The 14,868-nt window shown below is 40.3% G+C and overlaps 1 protein-coding gene across 4 annotated transcripts in view; it reads right to left on the bottom strand.

The window, feature by feature from the left end:
- Positions 1–1,298: 1,298 nt before the first annotated feature.
- The window catches only part of ZDHHC13 (zinc finger DHHC-type palmitoyltransferase 13), a 49,925-nt gene continuing 36,355 nt past the window's right edge, over positions 1,299–14,868 (bottom strand). For 2 of the 4 annotated variants that reach the window (XM_034645127.1, XM_034645130.1), the window contains 7 exons: positions 14,146–14,270; positions 13,229–13,291; positions 12,438–12,531; positions 10,715–10,798; positions 6,844–7,001; positions 4,123–4,220; positions 1,299–1,669 (listed from right to left, as the gene is read on the bottom strand). In XM_034645127.1, the coding sequence (XP_034501018.1) occupies positions 1,531–1,669; positions 4,123–4,220; positions 6,844–7,001; positions 10,715–10,798; positions 12,438–12,531; positions 13,229–13,291; positions 14,146–14,270 (761 nt within the window). In that variant the 3' untranslated portion in view covers positions 1,299–1,530. The remainder of the gene's footprint in view (positions 1,670–4,122; positions 4,221–6,843; positions 7,002–10,714; positions 10,799–12,437; positions 12,532–13,228; positions 13,292–14,145; positions 14,271–14,868) is intronic. The other 2 variants (XM_034645128.1, XM_034645129.1) reach the window with 2 other exon arrangements.

The following is a 14,868-nucleotide window of genomic DNA, read 5'->3' as shown; positions in this document are numbered from 1 at the left end:
TTCTACATTATACTACAGGCTCATTTATCTTAGCTTTCCCTCTAGACTGCAAGCTCTGTGATTAGTATGCCCAATTAAATGTTTTATGGCCTGAAAGACCTATCATGGTGCTCAATAAATATCTACGGAATAATTTAAATTAATGAAATGTGCTTTCCTTATTACATATCAATTAGAAGTGCTGGAGTATAGTAGTTTGGAAGGTGTGAGGCAGGGTATTTGAATTTTAAACAAGTGAGCCCCTGCCCCATCCCTGTAATTCTGATTAAATGGTGTATGGACCACAATTTGAGAATACTTGGTAGAGTTTGAAGACAGAGAAAGGGAAAGGATATAGCTTGAGAAAGTCCTTCTCTCCCCTCAGTTGAGAATCAGTCTTCAACAATTATGATCACACCACATCCTGCTTTAAAACCATTCATTCATTCATTCAATGAATTTAAATGTTTATTGAACACATACAATGTGTCAGACAGTATTCGTGGTGACTGGCACTCTAGAGTGGCGACCCCATTTAGTATCCAAGTGACCTTGGAGAAGACAGGAAATTCTTCAGGCTTTAATTTTCTTATTTGCAAAGGCTCTATAGAGGAAAGAACAGATCCTTGAAAAACTGAAAGGTCAATGTGCTTAGAGTACAAAGCATGGTCCAGAGAAGACTGGTAAACCAAATAACGTTATATTATTCAAGGCCTTGGAGGTCATGATGAGAATTTCAGCTTTTACCCCAAGGGCAATGGAGCCTTAAGAAATGGTTTTCAGCAAGAAGGGCCCACACCCAGGGGCATTGATATACAATACCATGAGTTTCGTTTTTCCTCCAGAATAAGGGAAATTAGCAATTACAATCACATTAGTTTAATATTTTGAGAGTACTAAGTAAAAACAGTAATTAATCTTTAAGACTTCTTTGTTCAATTTCTAAGTAAGATGGAAAACTAAATTAAATCTTGCTTACTGGTATTAACAGTGAGCTCAACCTATTCCTGGAATCGTGAATCAGTTTATGTCCTATATATACCTTTTTGCAATTTAAGATTCTAAAAGTGTTAAGTGTCAGAAATGAAATCTCAACTACAAAAAAAAAAATTTATTAAATGTGAAAGTAAAACAGGTACATCTATTTAAATATTTTTTACATATTTATAGATAAAACAAACACAAATAACTTATCAAAAATTACAAGTTTAAAGAATAGTACTATTTTGAAACAACCAATAAAGTATTTGAAAATACCACATTTTCTCCATAATTAGTGAATATTATCTCCAAAAAAATGTAACTTGTATTTTCTTGTGAAAAATATAAGTTTTTTTAGATGTCTGCCAAGATTGTTCAGGAACAGTCCATCTTGCTAAATCTTAAAGTATAATGCCTTTATTGAGAACTTCTGCTTTTACCAAATAGCTTTAAAAACCACCTGCATTTCCTCTGGGCTTAGGTGAACTCTGAACCTTCACTTCCTTGCAGACCACAGGGCATCAACATAAACACAAGCAGGTCAGAGGGAGAGTCTGGAGTTGCTTTTCTTCACACGGAGCGAAGGACCTTCTCCTTCGCTGGGTGGAAGACCATGGTGTATTGTGATGTCCAGTCCACAGCACAGGGTTTCACCAAGCCAAAGCAGCCACACTGAAAGAAATCTGCGAGGTTCTGTGTGAACCCAAGGCTGCCAAGGAAGGAAGAGAACACATCTTACTACATTTCCTGTTTGTACATTCATTCAGACCAGAAACATTCACTGAGAATTTATAACACACAATGAATCTCCTTTGAAGATCCTGTAGCAGGAATCCAGAGGTGAATCAGTTCCCCAGCTTAGAGGACATTAAAACTGAGCCCAGTTCCATTTCTGGACCTGAATCCCTATTTTGAGATGCCCTGGCTTCTGCCCAGCAACTTAATTTCCTTCTGGGTCCCCCACTCACTGGAATGGTGGCTGCCATCAGTAAGTGTCCTTCTTTCCATTCCCATTGCCCTGATTTGCATTTTGATGATCTCAAAGGCCAGATAGGCCAGAAACAATATAGTCAACAAAGTGGGTTTTTCCGAAACTTTCTAAGTAAAGCATGGCCCTGCCTCAATTTGTTCCAATTACTTTTTTTTTTTTTTTAAATAGTCCAGAGGTCTTTTGTCCTTTTTTTAGACCTATCATACCATGAATTCAGAGGGAATGGGTCCCAGCAGCTCAGGCTCCTTTCCACTGGTTCTCACGAAGTGCAGCATTTCTCTGGGTGGATGAGGCTGGCCCTTCAGTTGAACCCAAGTACCTTTCTCCTTGGCTTCCTTTTTTTTCTGATCATGTTTCTTCACATGCTTTAGAAAGCTATTTCAGCTCCTTGAGTGCTTAATAAGCTCAATACATACTCATGTATGTATGAGCTCATGTACATACATGAGCTCTCCTGGCGAGAGTCTTGCCCTTGTGTGTTTATGCCAACAGCGTGCTGGGTGACACCGTAGTCTCCTGCAGTTCTGCTGTGGTAACATTTGTGGGGCGTTGCTTTCTCAATGGTGTCCATTCCCTCGATGTCTACAATATCACCTTTCTTGTAGATTCACATGTATGTGGCCAAAGGAACAACTCTGCTTTCTAAAAGGTCTAGAGAACACACAGTGTGTGCCTCTCCTCTTTCCCTTGGCACTGGTCATTTTGGCGAATTACTGGAACGTGGTGGTTCCAGCCACAAGGAAGGAGCTCCTTCCAATTAATCTTACCTATTGGACACTGTCTGGTCCTCCCAAAACCTTATCAAAACCCAACCCCCTATACACATTAGAACACATCTGTGCACAAGGAGGACTGTGCCATTGCTGCTGCTGGGAGAGTTGTCAGGAAAGTACCATCACTACTCCTAGGAAGAGCGGCTCCAAAGCAACTTAGTGAGTAAAAGTAACTTATGGTAAGACAAACAAGACAACTCTTTAATTTGGGCAGGTTTTTGGAAGCGAGATGCAGAGCAGCTCTAAGGCTTTCCCGTTAGTTCCACCAGCATATGTTGCTATTACTCGATAATTCCCAAGCATGCCCCAGTTCTCTCATCTCAGGCCCTGCACTCAGGCTCTTCAGGGCTTGAAATTCCCTTCTGTCCTCTCCATCAGGCCCCACCCCACATCTTTCAAGGCTCAGTTGAAAAGTCCACCTCAGTCACAAAGGCTTTCATCCTTTAGTGGAGTAAATATTTATTCCTCTGGTTAAACTACTGAGAAAGGGACTTTATTATCATTGCCAGTCTGAAGCAATCATCACAAGCTTAGCACCACCGGCCACCCTCCATCACCTTAGCCATCTCTTCCCAATTAAGTCAATTCCACTCCTCTCTAAATACAGATCATAGTCCTAGCCCAGGCTCTGATTTCCTTGTCTAACAGCCTAACAGTTTCATCTTGTACCACGAGTGTGCTTTAAAATAGACTGCGCATGAGATATGCAAGTGAGCGTTAAATCCCGAGGGCTCAGGGTCACCTCTGCAGCATTCCGAGCCTCCAAGACCCCGAGATATATGACAAGGAGATAAACTTCAAAGCCTGATCGTTCATATCATAAAATGACAGCCTTCGTACAAACACTCTCATTTTCAACCGAGGACAGGTTTTTTCCAACCAATGCTGTGCAGAAAACACACCCCAAACCTGAAGTACTGGCTTCTCCCTGACACAGATGGGCACATTAAACACAGGGCTCAAAGAACTACTGGTGATAGAAAGGCAGGTGGAAAATCCTGGCAAAGCTCACCATCTAATGCTTTCCGCAGAGAGCCTTGTGGCTGGAATTCTCAGCCACATGCTTGGTTATCTCACCTTGACTTCACGCCAGCAACATGCAATCTTGTGACCATGTGGCTTGACTAGAGAGATTCCCCCTCTTGGCAAAACTTCCGAGTCACTTAACTATTTGTGCTGAGTCCAGCAGACTAAGTTCCAAACTCTTCCCACCTTGGGGCTCATGACCTTACCACTCACCTCCTGTCACTGAGGCTTCCAAGAAAGAAGAGGTTCAACTCCACCAGACAGCAAGTTAGAGGAGAGCAGCACAGCCTGGGTGGTGGCAGTAGGCTGGGAAACCAATGGCCGGACTAGCATTCTCCACAGGACACAGTGCCCAAAACAGAGCTGACTTACTTGTACGGGGTCCTCCTGAGGGACAATGTCTGTTTCATATGCCTGCTTTGCTTCAGTAGGCTGGTTCTCTCGTGGGAGGTCAGGCCCAGGAAAGCAATCTGCAAAACAAGGTTGGAAGGTACATGAAAAATACCATTATGCTGAGGTTCTGTCACTCTTAGTGCATCACAGGACAGCGGTAAACATTCAGTACCCTCCGAAGACAGTATAACCTAGCCTTCTAACCAAGGGGTCATGGTGAGGATGATGACTCAACAGCTCTAAACGAGGCAAAGTAAATCTAGTAGCTGAGCACTTCTTTTTTTTTTTAAGTTTATTTATTTTTCAGTAATCTCTACACCCAATGTGGGGCTTGAACTCACAACCCTGAGATTAAGAGTCCCATGCTCTTCCGATTGAGCCAGCCAGGAGCCCCGAGCACTTATTTTTTTGAGTGTCTATTATATTAACCTTCAACAAAGCACAGTCATGAAATAATTGTTTCAGTAATTCAAGCCATGGCTTACAAGCCTGTTTAGACTCTCAACACGTGCAGCATGTAAGTTTTAGATGAATAAAACCACATAAGGTCAATATTACTGTAAGGATCTCACCTTGTGTGTGCTTCTTAGTGTCTCTTTAGAAAGGGCCAACCGAAAAAGTTAATCTGAAGTAAAGGACATTTAAATCCATAATTTGGGGAAGGGTAAGAGTTAAGGTGACTTAAAAACCCCCAAATCATTAAAACCCTACTATTCACTGAGTTACTCCATTTAATCCTCACAGCAACTCAAACATAAAGGTCCTTATCTGTAAAACACAGATTATCATACCATCCTCCCTCATCAGATTGTTGAAGGATTTGATATAATATATTTAAAATACCCAGGGCAAAGGCTTTCAGAGGTGAAGTAACGGGTTCAAATTCACACAGCTTGGAAAGTGGCAGAACTTTGAAGGACATCTCAGTCAGTGTGAGAATAAAGTTCATGGTTCTTACTATATTCTATGCTCCGTTTGACCTACTACAGTCAAACCCATGACTCACTAGAATAGTCAGCAAATGGAAGGCTTCAAACAACTGAATGGTTCTATTAAGAAAACCACTTTACGGGGTGCCTGGGTGGCACAGCGGTTAAGCGTCTGCCTTCGGCTCAGGGCGTGATCCCAGCATTATGGGATCGAGCCCCACATCAGGCTTCTCCGATGGGAGCCTGCTTCTTCCTCTCCCACTCCCCCTGTTCGTGTTCCCTCTCTCACTGGCTGTCTCTCTCTCTGTCAAATAAATAAATAAAATCTTTAAAAAAAAAAAAAAAGAAAACCACTTTACCCTGAATTCTTATATTTGAAAACTATCCAAAACTTTGAGTCCATTTTTCCTGCCTTAGAAAGTATAAGAAACATTAAGCTTTCTTTAAAAAAATTCATATTATATTCTCACATATATCTGTACTTGTCCTAAGAGTCCAGAAAAGAAGAAAGAGAATTAGAATTGAGGTCTCAAATCTTTGGTTCTACTTCTCATTCCACCTCTCACCAGCTGCGTGGCCGAAACAAGGCACTCAACCTCTCGAAGTCTTAGTTTTCTCATCTGTAAAATGGAGACACTGCTTTGGCAGTCTACCCCTCAACTGTCTGTCAGGAAATAAATAGGAAAGTGCTTTGGAATATGTAAAGCACATATAAATATAGGGTATTATAAGATATTAACAATCAATGATGCTAATACTCATTCTTCCTGCCTGAGTCTGTGGATACCAGAGGGACAGGAGCTGAAGATGAACATTCCGAAGCCTCAGTTCAGTGTCATCAGCTTCATTTCTTTCCTTAGCATTTTTTTCTTTTGTCTGTCGTCTTTATTTCTTTATTATTATTATTATTATTGTAGAATTGGTTACTTCCCTGTAAAAGTGAAATGCATTTTGCTTTCGAAGAGTAATGCTCTAATTATCTGAGGTCTTACAGTAATTGGCTCAGACTGATCACGGCTGTCCATTCCACGAGGGCAGGCCATAGCAACAACAAGAATTAGGTTACGCTCAGAGGGGAAGGCAGGCAGCAGGAAAAGGACAGTAGCTTCATAGGAAGCTGAATGTGGCTACCATCCTGGAGCATGAACTTTCTAATGGCTGTGACCTTCCCTGGAAGTGTAATTACCACATCCACTGGTTGGTGATGGATCTTGCATTTCTTCCCCCTTTTATCCACTTAAGCACTGCATAATAAACAGGATAACAAACAGTGTTGGAAAAAAATGAGGGAAGACAATCATCTCACAAATGTTTTTGAAAGCATCTCACGATGCTTTTTATATTTTATATCATGTTTTCAAACACCTTATGATTTAATTGTATGATGAAAAAAGCCTTTGACTAGGCTGTCAGAAGACCTAAGTTTCCAGTTCTGATTTCACTACTGAGGAACCCTGAGCAATTCAATTCACCTCTCTGTAACTCTATCCATAAAATAAAAAGGTCAGATTAGATCATTCCTAGGGACAAGCTAACAACTTATTATTCTAACCTTTACACGATCCTGTGAGGAGAGTAACATTATCAACTCCATTTTACAGACAAGGAAATTGAAATTCAAGAGTCAAATGACATGCCTACATCCATAGAGTAAGCGAAAGAGGTGGAACTAAGGCCCCAAAGCCTTCTGATTTAAAATTCAAGTCTTTCTACCTTATTACAGGCTACTGGAAATTTTACTCAAAGGCATTATAAGAAGCGAAATAAATACCTGAAAGAGTTGATTTAATAATAAAAATGTTGACCATGAGAAATGGAAAGTTGCTAGCATGAAGATATATAAAACCCAAGGGGAACAGGCCACAATCTGATTGAGGTAGGTCCATAGTCCATCTTCTCTGAATGTTGTGGCACAATGATTTGACCAATCTATGAATTCACCAAAAAAAAACAACAAAAAAAAAGAACTCATTATTTAAAAAGGCAACAAACTAGTGATCATTCTTCAAGAAGATAAAATCACTACACTTCTACTCAGGGAGAAGAGAAATTAAGACATGGTAACATGGACTAGAACCCAACTTTAAGAATGCTATTTTCCAAATGCCAGCTTAACCAACAAAGATGAAAAAATGGTACCTCACTGCTCATGAAGGTTATGATAGCATTGCATTGGTGGCTGGCAGTAAAGGAATAAAAGCAAAACAGGTCTGTAAGATCACCACTAAAACCATCCTATTCAGCATAAAATAAACTGGCCCCAACTTAACTGTTCAAGGACTTGATAATGCAGAATAACTGTATTTAATAAATATCTGCTTAGAAAACTCTTTATCTTATCCAGGATATACAGCAAGATATGAGTCTGCTATAGCACTGAATAAACTCTTATGAAGGGTTCAGATCAACAGGCCACTGCTATAGGCACAAGAAATCCCATAAGCACCCAGATACCATCGGAACACAACCTAACAGCATGCGGTTACTGGGGGCACTTCTGCACTGGCATCATGATTTATCCTGTAGAGGGAGAAACTTCAAGTGAGGGAATCATGAGAGAGACACCCCAGGAAAAGAGAAGATTTTGCTATGCCCTTCGTGACCCCCTAAGCCATGCAGCTGAGGGCAGCAGTAAGGAGAATGCAGGTAGGCAGCAGCAGGAGTAAGGGAACCAATCTTCAAGGTTTTGTGAAGCCAACAACTTATGAAGGCACCATGACCATATATAAAGGGCAAATTTTTTTTGAAATAAGAACTCTGTAAATTTGCACCTTAGAGGTTTCATAAATGCCTCTGACAATCTGATTAAGTAGTTTCAGACATTTTCCCAAAGCAGCACTTAAGAGATCCTAGGATAGAAAGAAAATGAGTCCCTGACTTTTACTATCACCTGTCTGTCCATTTTAGTCTTAAAAATCTATTTTTTCCTCTTTTTGAGTCTCCTTTGGTTCCCAACCATCTTTCATGACTGTATGTCAGAAGCATTCTAAAAGCAATCAACACAGAGTAGCAATCAAGGCAACAAGTTAAGGCAAATTACACTCTTTAGAGCTCCTCATTATCACAGCAGACAAGATGCATCCCATGCACCTGATATGACCAAAAAAGTATGTAATTTCCAATAGCAGGTAGAGGAAACAGCTGCTGCATGGGAAAGAATGCCTACTTTTTTCCAGCTTATAGATTTCTACTGCTCTTTTCTGGGAATTTTTTTGATAATACAGCATGACCTCAAACTGAAATTTTCATAGGACCGATTTTAGATTTAATGTCAAAGATATGGCGACAAATGGCCACATACGTTATCTTACGCAATATATAAAACTTTCATATGTACAAATAATACATTCATATCAGGTGGTCATTGGCTAATGACAGGGGCTCCTACTGTTCCAAGATGATCGTTTTCATCTTTAGATGGCTCTGACAGTTACAATGTTCTTTCTAACAGTGATCTAAAATCTTTCTCCCTGTAACTTGTAAGAGGCTGACACTTTCAAACTGTCCACCCTGCAAGCAGACCTCACAGCAGATGAAACGGGTAGAGGCCACACGGAGCCAGAAGTAGCTGCCACTAGCTCACACAAGGAGTGCGCACGTCAGGGCTCCAGCAACAGGAATGTCCATGGTAAACCACGAGGGTGGGATGACAGTGAGACCTCCTTAGAAAAATGAGGCACAAGTTCACTTTTATCCATCTGTGAGATGATGATGAATGACACAATGTCCTCATTCAGTGTAAAGAAATATTGTCGGAATACAGATGGGATAAAAGTAACCAAATACATTCAGCTAGTCTACACGGTTGCAAGTGACTATAAAGTGGGACCATTCCTAAGAAACGAAATATAAAAAACTGGATCAGAGCCAGAGAATAAAGACAAAGAAGAGGGAAGAACCGATGCATGTAATAAGAAAGCAAATTGGAAAGAATGAAAGTGGAAAATTACTTCTGTCCTTATCAATACAGTCTTATGCTGGACACAGACACCAAATAAAGGTGACTATTTTTAGAGAAGAGAGAAGCGGGAGAGACAAGAGTGGTGTAAAATCTGGCTCCTCTCCCTTAGGATCAAGTCCAAGGGACAAGTTGGTCCACAGGCCAGCTTAAAAAGGTTTTCCAGGAATATGTTTTATTGTTAGGCCTTAAAAGGGCAGTTCTTTCAATAGAACTGTCAAGAAATCTTTTACTTCTTACACCACAGGACATAATTTAAGAGGTTTCTGAATTCCAATGCTCAGGATTACTAATGGCCTTTGACAAGAAATGAGATCAGGGACCACAACCTTCTGACTATTAGATCCATTTGAGATGGTGATGGTCACAGAGCTACAAAAGCATTCCCTACTGATCACAGACACCCAAGGTGTCAGATGGGAAAGGGGCTGACAAGGTAACTGAAGCCCTCTCCAGGCCTACAGCAGGGCAAAAAAGAAACCATTTCACATAGATATTAAGAATCTCTAAAAATGAAACCCCAAACAAACCAAAACTTGTAATACTGGATGTTGCTGGGGAGGGGAACTGGGAGGCTTAGGGACAGAGTAGGAGGATTTATTTTTCAAAAACTAAACAAAATTTAAGCTAAAGAATGCTGGAGAGGGGAAAGGGGGAAGATAGGGAGGAGTGGTACTTACGATGCTAAGGGAAAAAGAATATAAAGAAGAAAAAAACGTTCCTAACATCTTCCCAAATCATTCCACATTTTAGCTCAGGAAATAAACTAGTATTCTACTGGCAAACTCTAAGACCTGAGCATGAATACAACAGGAGGGTGGGTGGAAACAGATTCGTAGTGAGGCCAGATTCTCCCAAAGCCTTCAGAATAAATAAATAAATAATAAACAGTTAAGGCCAAAATGAACTACATGCGCTATAGGTTTTCCCAGTTAGGTAACGTACTCCAAGGTTTGCAAAGCGTAGCCATGCAATGGTTAAGAGCTAACCCAAATCCTTCCTGCTTCAATTTAAACCCAGGTCTTCTTGGTCAATCACCTCGGAACAGCCGGATGTCACTCCCTGCTGAGCCCCCTACAATGCCTGCTCACACTGCTACTGAGAAGTTATTCTCCCTTCTCAGGGATGCAGAATAAATGGTCTAAGGTTTTCTTCCAAGTCATTATTTCCAAACTTTCAATGACTAACAGTTGTCCCAGTAGCTCTGTGACTTGACATTTACCAAGTGGCATGGACGTTCAGGCACGTTCAGAAGGAACATGGCTTTTGTTCCTTCTCGATTGTGACCACTTCCTCCCACCCTCAACCTCTCCACCACCAACCTATTCTTTTTCCCATTTTATTGATGTCTCACTTCCCTAGCTTTGTTCCTGAGCAGCTAATTATTCCTCACTTCACTAGGTGATAAATCCACACTTTGCCTTAAATGAATTTGTATTGTTTATCACTTCTCAAATTCATCAAGGTCACTTTAGGTGAGGTGCAATCTCTTGCCAAGTGCTGACAACTAACCTCTTCGAGCATTTCTTGCAGCTTCCCAACGCTGAGTCTTAGAGGCAGCCATTTGATTTTATTAGGGGTATGGTTTATCGCCCCCAGTCAGAATGTGATATACAAGAATTTACCAAGAAAAGTGTGTGTGGGTATGGTTCATGAGCTTGCTGACAGAAAAATTTATACTTACAGATGAAAGATTCATACATAATCCAATCACAAACGATGGAAAGGAACAATAAGAAGAATATGTAATAGCGATGGTTGCCAAAACCTACATCAAAAAGAAAAAACATATTTAATACTTTCTTACAATGATTTTCCAGACCAAGATCTTATTAACCACTTTTCTGTCAAAAGGCTTCACCAAAGTAAAAAGTAAATAAGCTTATGCTTTGATTCTAAATAGCATTAAACCAAACCAAACAGCTCTGATATGTCATGGTCAACTGTCCATGTTAACTGAACTAATATTTATTTGTTGCTTCCCTCGAAGACTTCATTTTTGGACAGAATAAGATTTATTAAACACATGCAGCTCTAGGATGGCCAATAACTGCACTGGAGAAAGGGGAAAAGGCTGGACTTTAGGCAAATCATACCCTCTCTCTTCCTTCCTTCCACGTAACGAGTTTAAGAAGTACAATTTTGGAACATCAAGGATCCACTTGATCAGGAGAACAGAGAAAGTGAATCTGAAGAGCAGCAAATAGATACGCTGCAGGAGACCAAGCACAGGAAAAGAGGGGCAACCTGAAGCCTGAGAAAGGTCTATAGAAGTGAAGCAGGGGGGAGGGTGCCAAGCAACCAAGCCCCACTCTTGTGTACGTTGCTCTGTTGACGCTGGAGTTGGGAGCGCTTCGATGCTAATGACACAAAGTACCACCATGCCCCCACTTTCTCCTACGGCAGCAGCGCAGCAGAAGGAGCAACACCCACTGCAATGGGGAGACCTAGGTTCACGCATGAGTAGTTGTGTGAATGGGGGTAGGTGACTGAACCTCTCTGATCCAGTGTTCCTGCTTCTAATACAGGGATAAGATCTCCTCTGTCTGCTTCAGAGGCCTGCGGCAACCAAACACGAGGATGCACGTGAGACCACTATGTTAAATGCAGCATAATGAAAATATATGGGCTCATTACTGTTGCTTTTTCACTTCCATTCAAAGCTGCCTGCTGTAATGCTAACCAGCCTATCTTTACGGTGGGATGGGGTCCATGAAGCTTGGGGCCCTAAGAATGACCTCGTCACCTATTCTCTAGGAATAGCAAAGAACATCAAAATGCACCGAAGAAACCTGGCTGTGAAGCAGCCTTTTGCTCAAGATTTTAAAAGCATATTTTCAGTTGAAGACAAATGACCATAGTTTCTCCGAAGTTCCTCATAATAAATCTCTGGTTTTTACAGTGACCACTCAGATGAAACTTGGGGCTACAGGCCAGGACAAGGAATACTCCCCATCATCTCTGGTTCTGGCTTCTACCTGAGCTTTGAAGGAGGCAAATGGAGAAGTAAATGAGAGAGACAAGTCACAAAACATGGTAAGAACCTGGCAATTTGGTACAGAAGACTGGTATTACTAAAATAATCTCAAGCAAATAGTTTACCTTTTATATTTTTTCACTTCTAAAATGGAGATAGTAATACCAACCTCATAGGGGTGCCCTGATGATCAAATAGGATACTAAATTTAAAAGTGCTCTATAAACTCTAAAGTACTGTACAAATGATATTAATTATTATTATCAACATTGACAGTTTTCCAAAAGTGTTATATCGTGAAAGGATTCTCTGGTAAGAAGAGCTACAAAATGGACCCCTTCGATGCCCTTCCATTTTTTCTATGAATCACACACATAGCTAAATATATGCTTAACTTCGTAGTGTTAACTACAAAAATGCAATCTCTCACCTACACACCGTCCAGTCCACAGACAATGTTGATCATATCGAGCGACACAGGAGTTACACACGTGGCAATGAAGGGACCTTAATGGCTTCCTTATCTAAGTGAGCAATTAAGACAGGTCTAAGCAAAAATCAGTGTCTTAAAATGGTAACAAATGACAAGGAAAATCTTACTCCTAAGTCATAAAGACATGGGCACAAATAATCCTAAATAGATCATCCGTTCACGTAGAGGCTCTGGAATGCCTTATTAATGTCTACTTCCAAATATCTATTTTGATTAGGCCATCACTAAAAGGGATTTGACTTCCAGAGCCTATTCACACTGATGAAGGGGAAGTGAGGCAGTACCAGGCAGCAGAATGAGCGGCAGATTAAGAAAAAGGAAACCCGAGTTACATTTCCGGTTCTGCCAATACTTTGGGGGGAAGTTGTTACCTCCTCCCTCTAGGCCTTGACTCCTCAATTGCAAAATGAGAGGTTTCACTAAGTGGTTTCTAGGGTCATCGTGAGCCTCTGACTTGAAGCTAGTTCTAATATATGCTTCATGGCAGGAAAAAGCTATCAAAACACACTACGGATCATTCAGAGAGATTTAACCACAGGCAACTTCAAGAAACTATAAACATCATTCCCTCGTACGCTCAAGGCAGAAAACTATTCTGATAGTAATACAAAATTAGAACCTGGTAAAAACATAGGTGTACAAATACACCATGAAGATTTAACAAAGGCTTACATGAGAAATGTTACCAAGAATTTGCTTTCTTACTACAGGGGGAAAAAAAGACTCACAAGACATGATGTACAAAATGTTCTGAAGTCCAGACAGCCAGTCTCTGCAAGGGTGATGATGTTCTGAAAGGCATGAAATTTGACCTTATGATTACGTTTTACTAGGGTATGTATAATGCATGGTTATATGCCATTCTCACACCTCTCTCTCCAAACTGAGGCAGCCAGAAAAGCAATTTGGAATACTTGTCACCAAATCATCCTATACCTGAAAATAATGTGACTTTTCAAGGCTGCATTTTCAACCATAGCCAATAAATTAGAACACACAAAAATTACACCTCCCCTTCTCTCCACGAATGGCAAGCATCTCCCAATTATAATGTGCTAGGGAAAAATACACACACACACAAACACACACACACTCATAAAAAAGAAACCAAACCCATCAGTAGACACCAGAACTGATGGTTCTAAGCACCATGGGCTCGTCTTTCAGGAACATGGCTAGAGGTAACACAGACAATACTCTCCCTGACTTGTAAACATTCGAAAGCAAAGGAAGCCATGCATGTCAACTGACAGTGTCACATCTGAGAAGAGAAGGGCATCTCTGTCAATAAGGACTCCCCACCTTGCCCCTGACTGGTTACTCTCCATGTACTCAATTGGGGAAGTTAAGCTAAATGATCATTATCTAAGTGTTACTACAAAGAAATCGAGATTATGTTTGCTAACAAAATTATATTTGAAAAAGTCTTGGTAGGTATGACTAAAAGAAAAATATATTTTTTTAACTTTAACATAAACAAATAAAAGAGCATGACAGTGGAGAAATCTCAACGTTGTTGATTTATGCTGCATCTATTACATGCCAGGCACTAGAGATGCAACCATGACAAATACAAACATTGCCATGACCTTCTTATTAAAAAAAAAAAAAAAAAAAAAGGAAAAATTAAAAAAAAAAGCNTCACCGTTTTCCTTTCTTCTTCAGAAGCTTTAGTGAAGCCTGGATCAGTTGCCCAAGTCTTGTAGAAAAAGTAGAAGAAGCCTATTATGCTGAGAAGGAAAGCAAAGTAGAACGGGGTGCCTGCTAGATGTGAGAGCCACATTAAGGAATGTATCAATTCCACTAAGAACAGTATAATTACGTCATAAGCAAATTTCATCATTGGTAACTAAGAATCTGTCCACATTCTATCCTCACTTTCCGTTATGTATACACATCCCTGCCCCTGAACCTGGCCCCATCCTATGTTCTAATCCTACGGCAATTTGCTCGTAGTTACTAATAATTAATCCCTCCCGATTAGTTGAAACTCACGAAATATTGATAGAAATAGTTACAATGTATGAGGAAACATCCTGAGAACTGAAAAACACTCCAGATCCAAAAAAATTAATCTCTCATGGTATAACTAGGGCTCTCTTGAAAGCATCTAAAAGAATATTTATTGATAATTTTAACAAAATCATTCAAAGCAACAAACCACTTGATTCAGAGATTCCAATTAAAAATATTTCTTTATACATCAGATAAACGCTTGCAAAAATTTCCTAATGGAAAGTTGAATAACGAATCCTTGTCATGTATTAGGCTGTATTAATTAAGAAATACACTAAAAGGGGGCATCACAATGCCACATTTCGAGCTGTACTACAAAGCTGTGATCACAAAGACAGCATGGTACTGGCAC

Source organism: Ailuropoda melanoleuca, chromosome 16 (assembly GCF_002007445.2).
Source record: "Ailuropoda melanoleuca isolate Jingjing chromosome 16, ASM200744v2, whole genome shotgun sequence".
In the NCBI taxonomy this organism is placed as follows: domain Eukaryota; kingdom Metazoa; phylum Chordata; class Mammalia; order Carnivora; family Ursidae; genus Ailuropoda; species Ailuropoda melanoleuca.
Note: the sequence above shows the minus strand (reverse complement) of the source record. Positions and strands in the feature narration are given on the sequence as shown.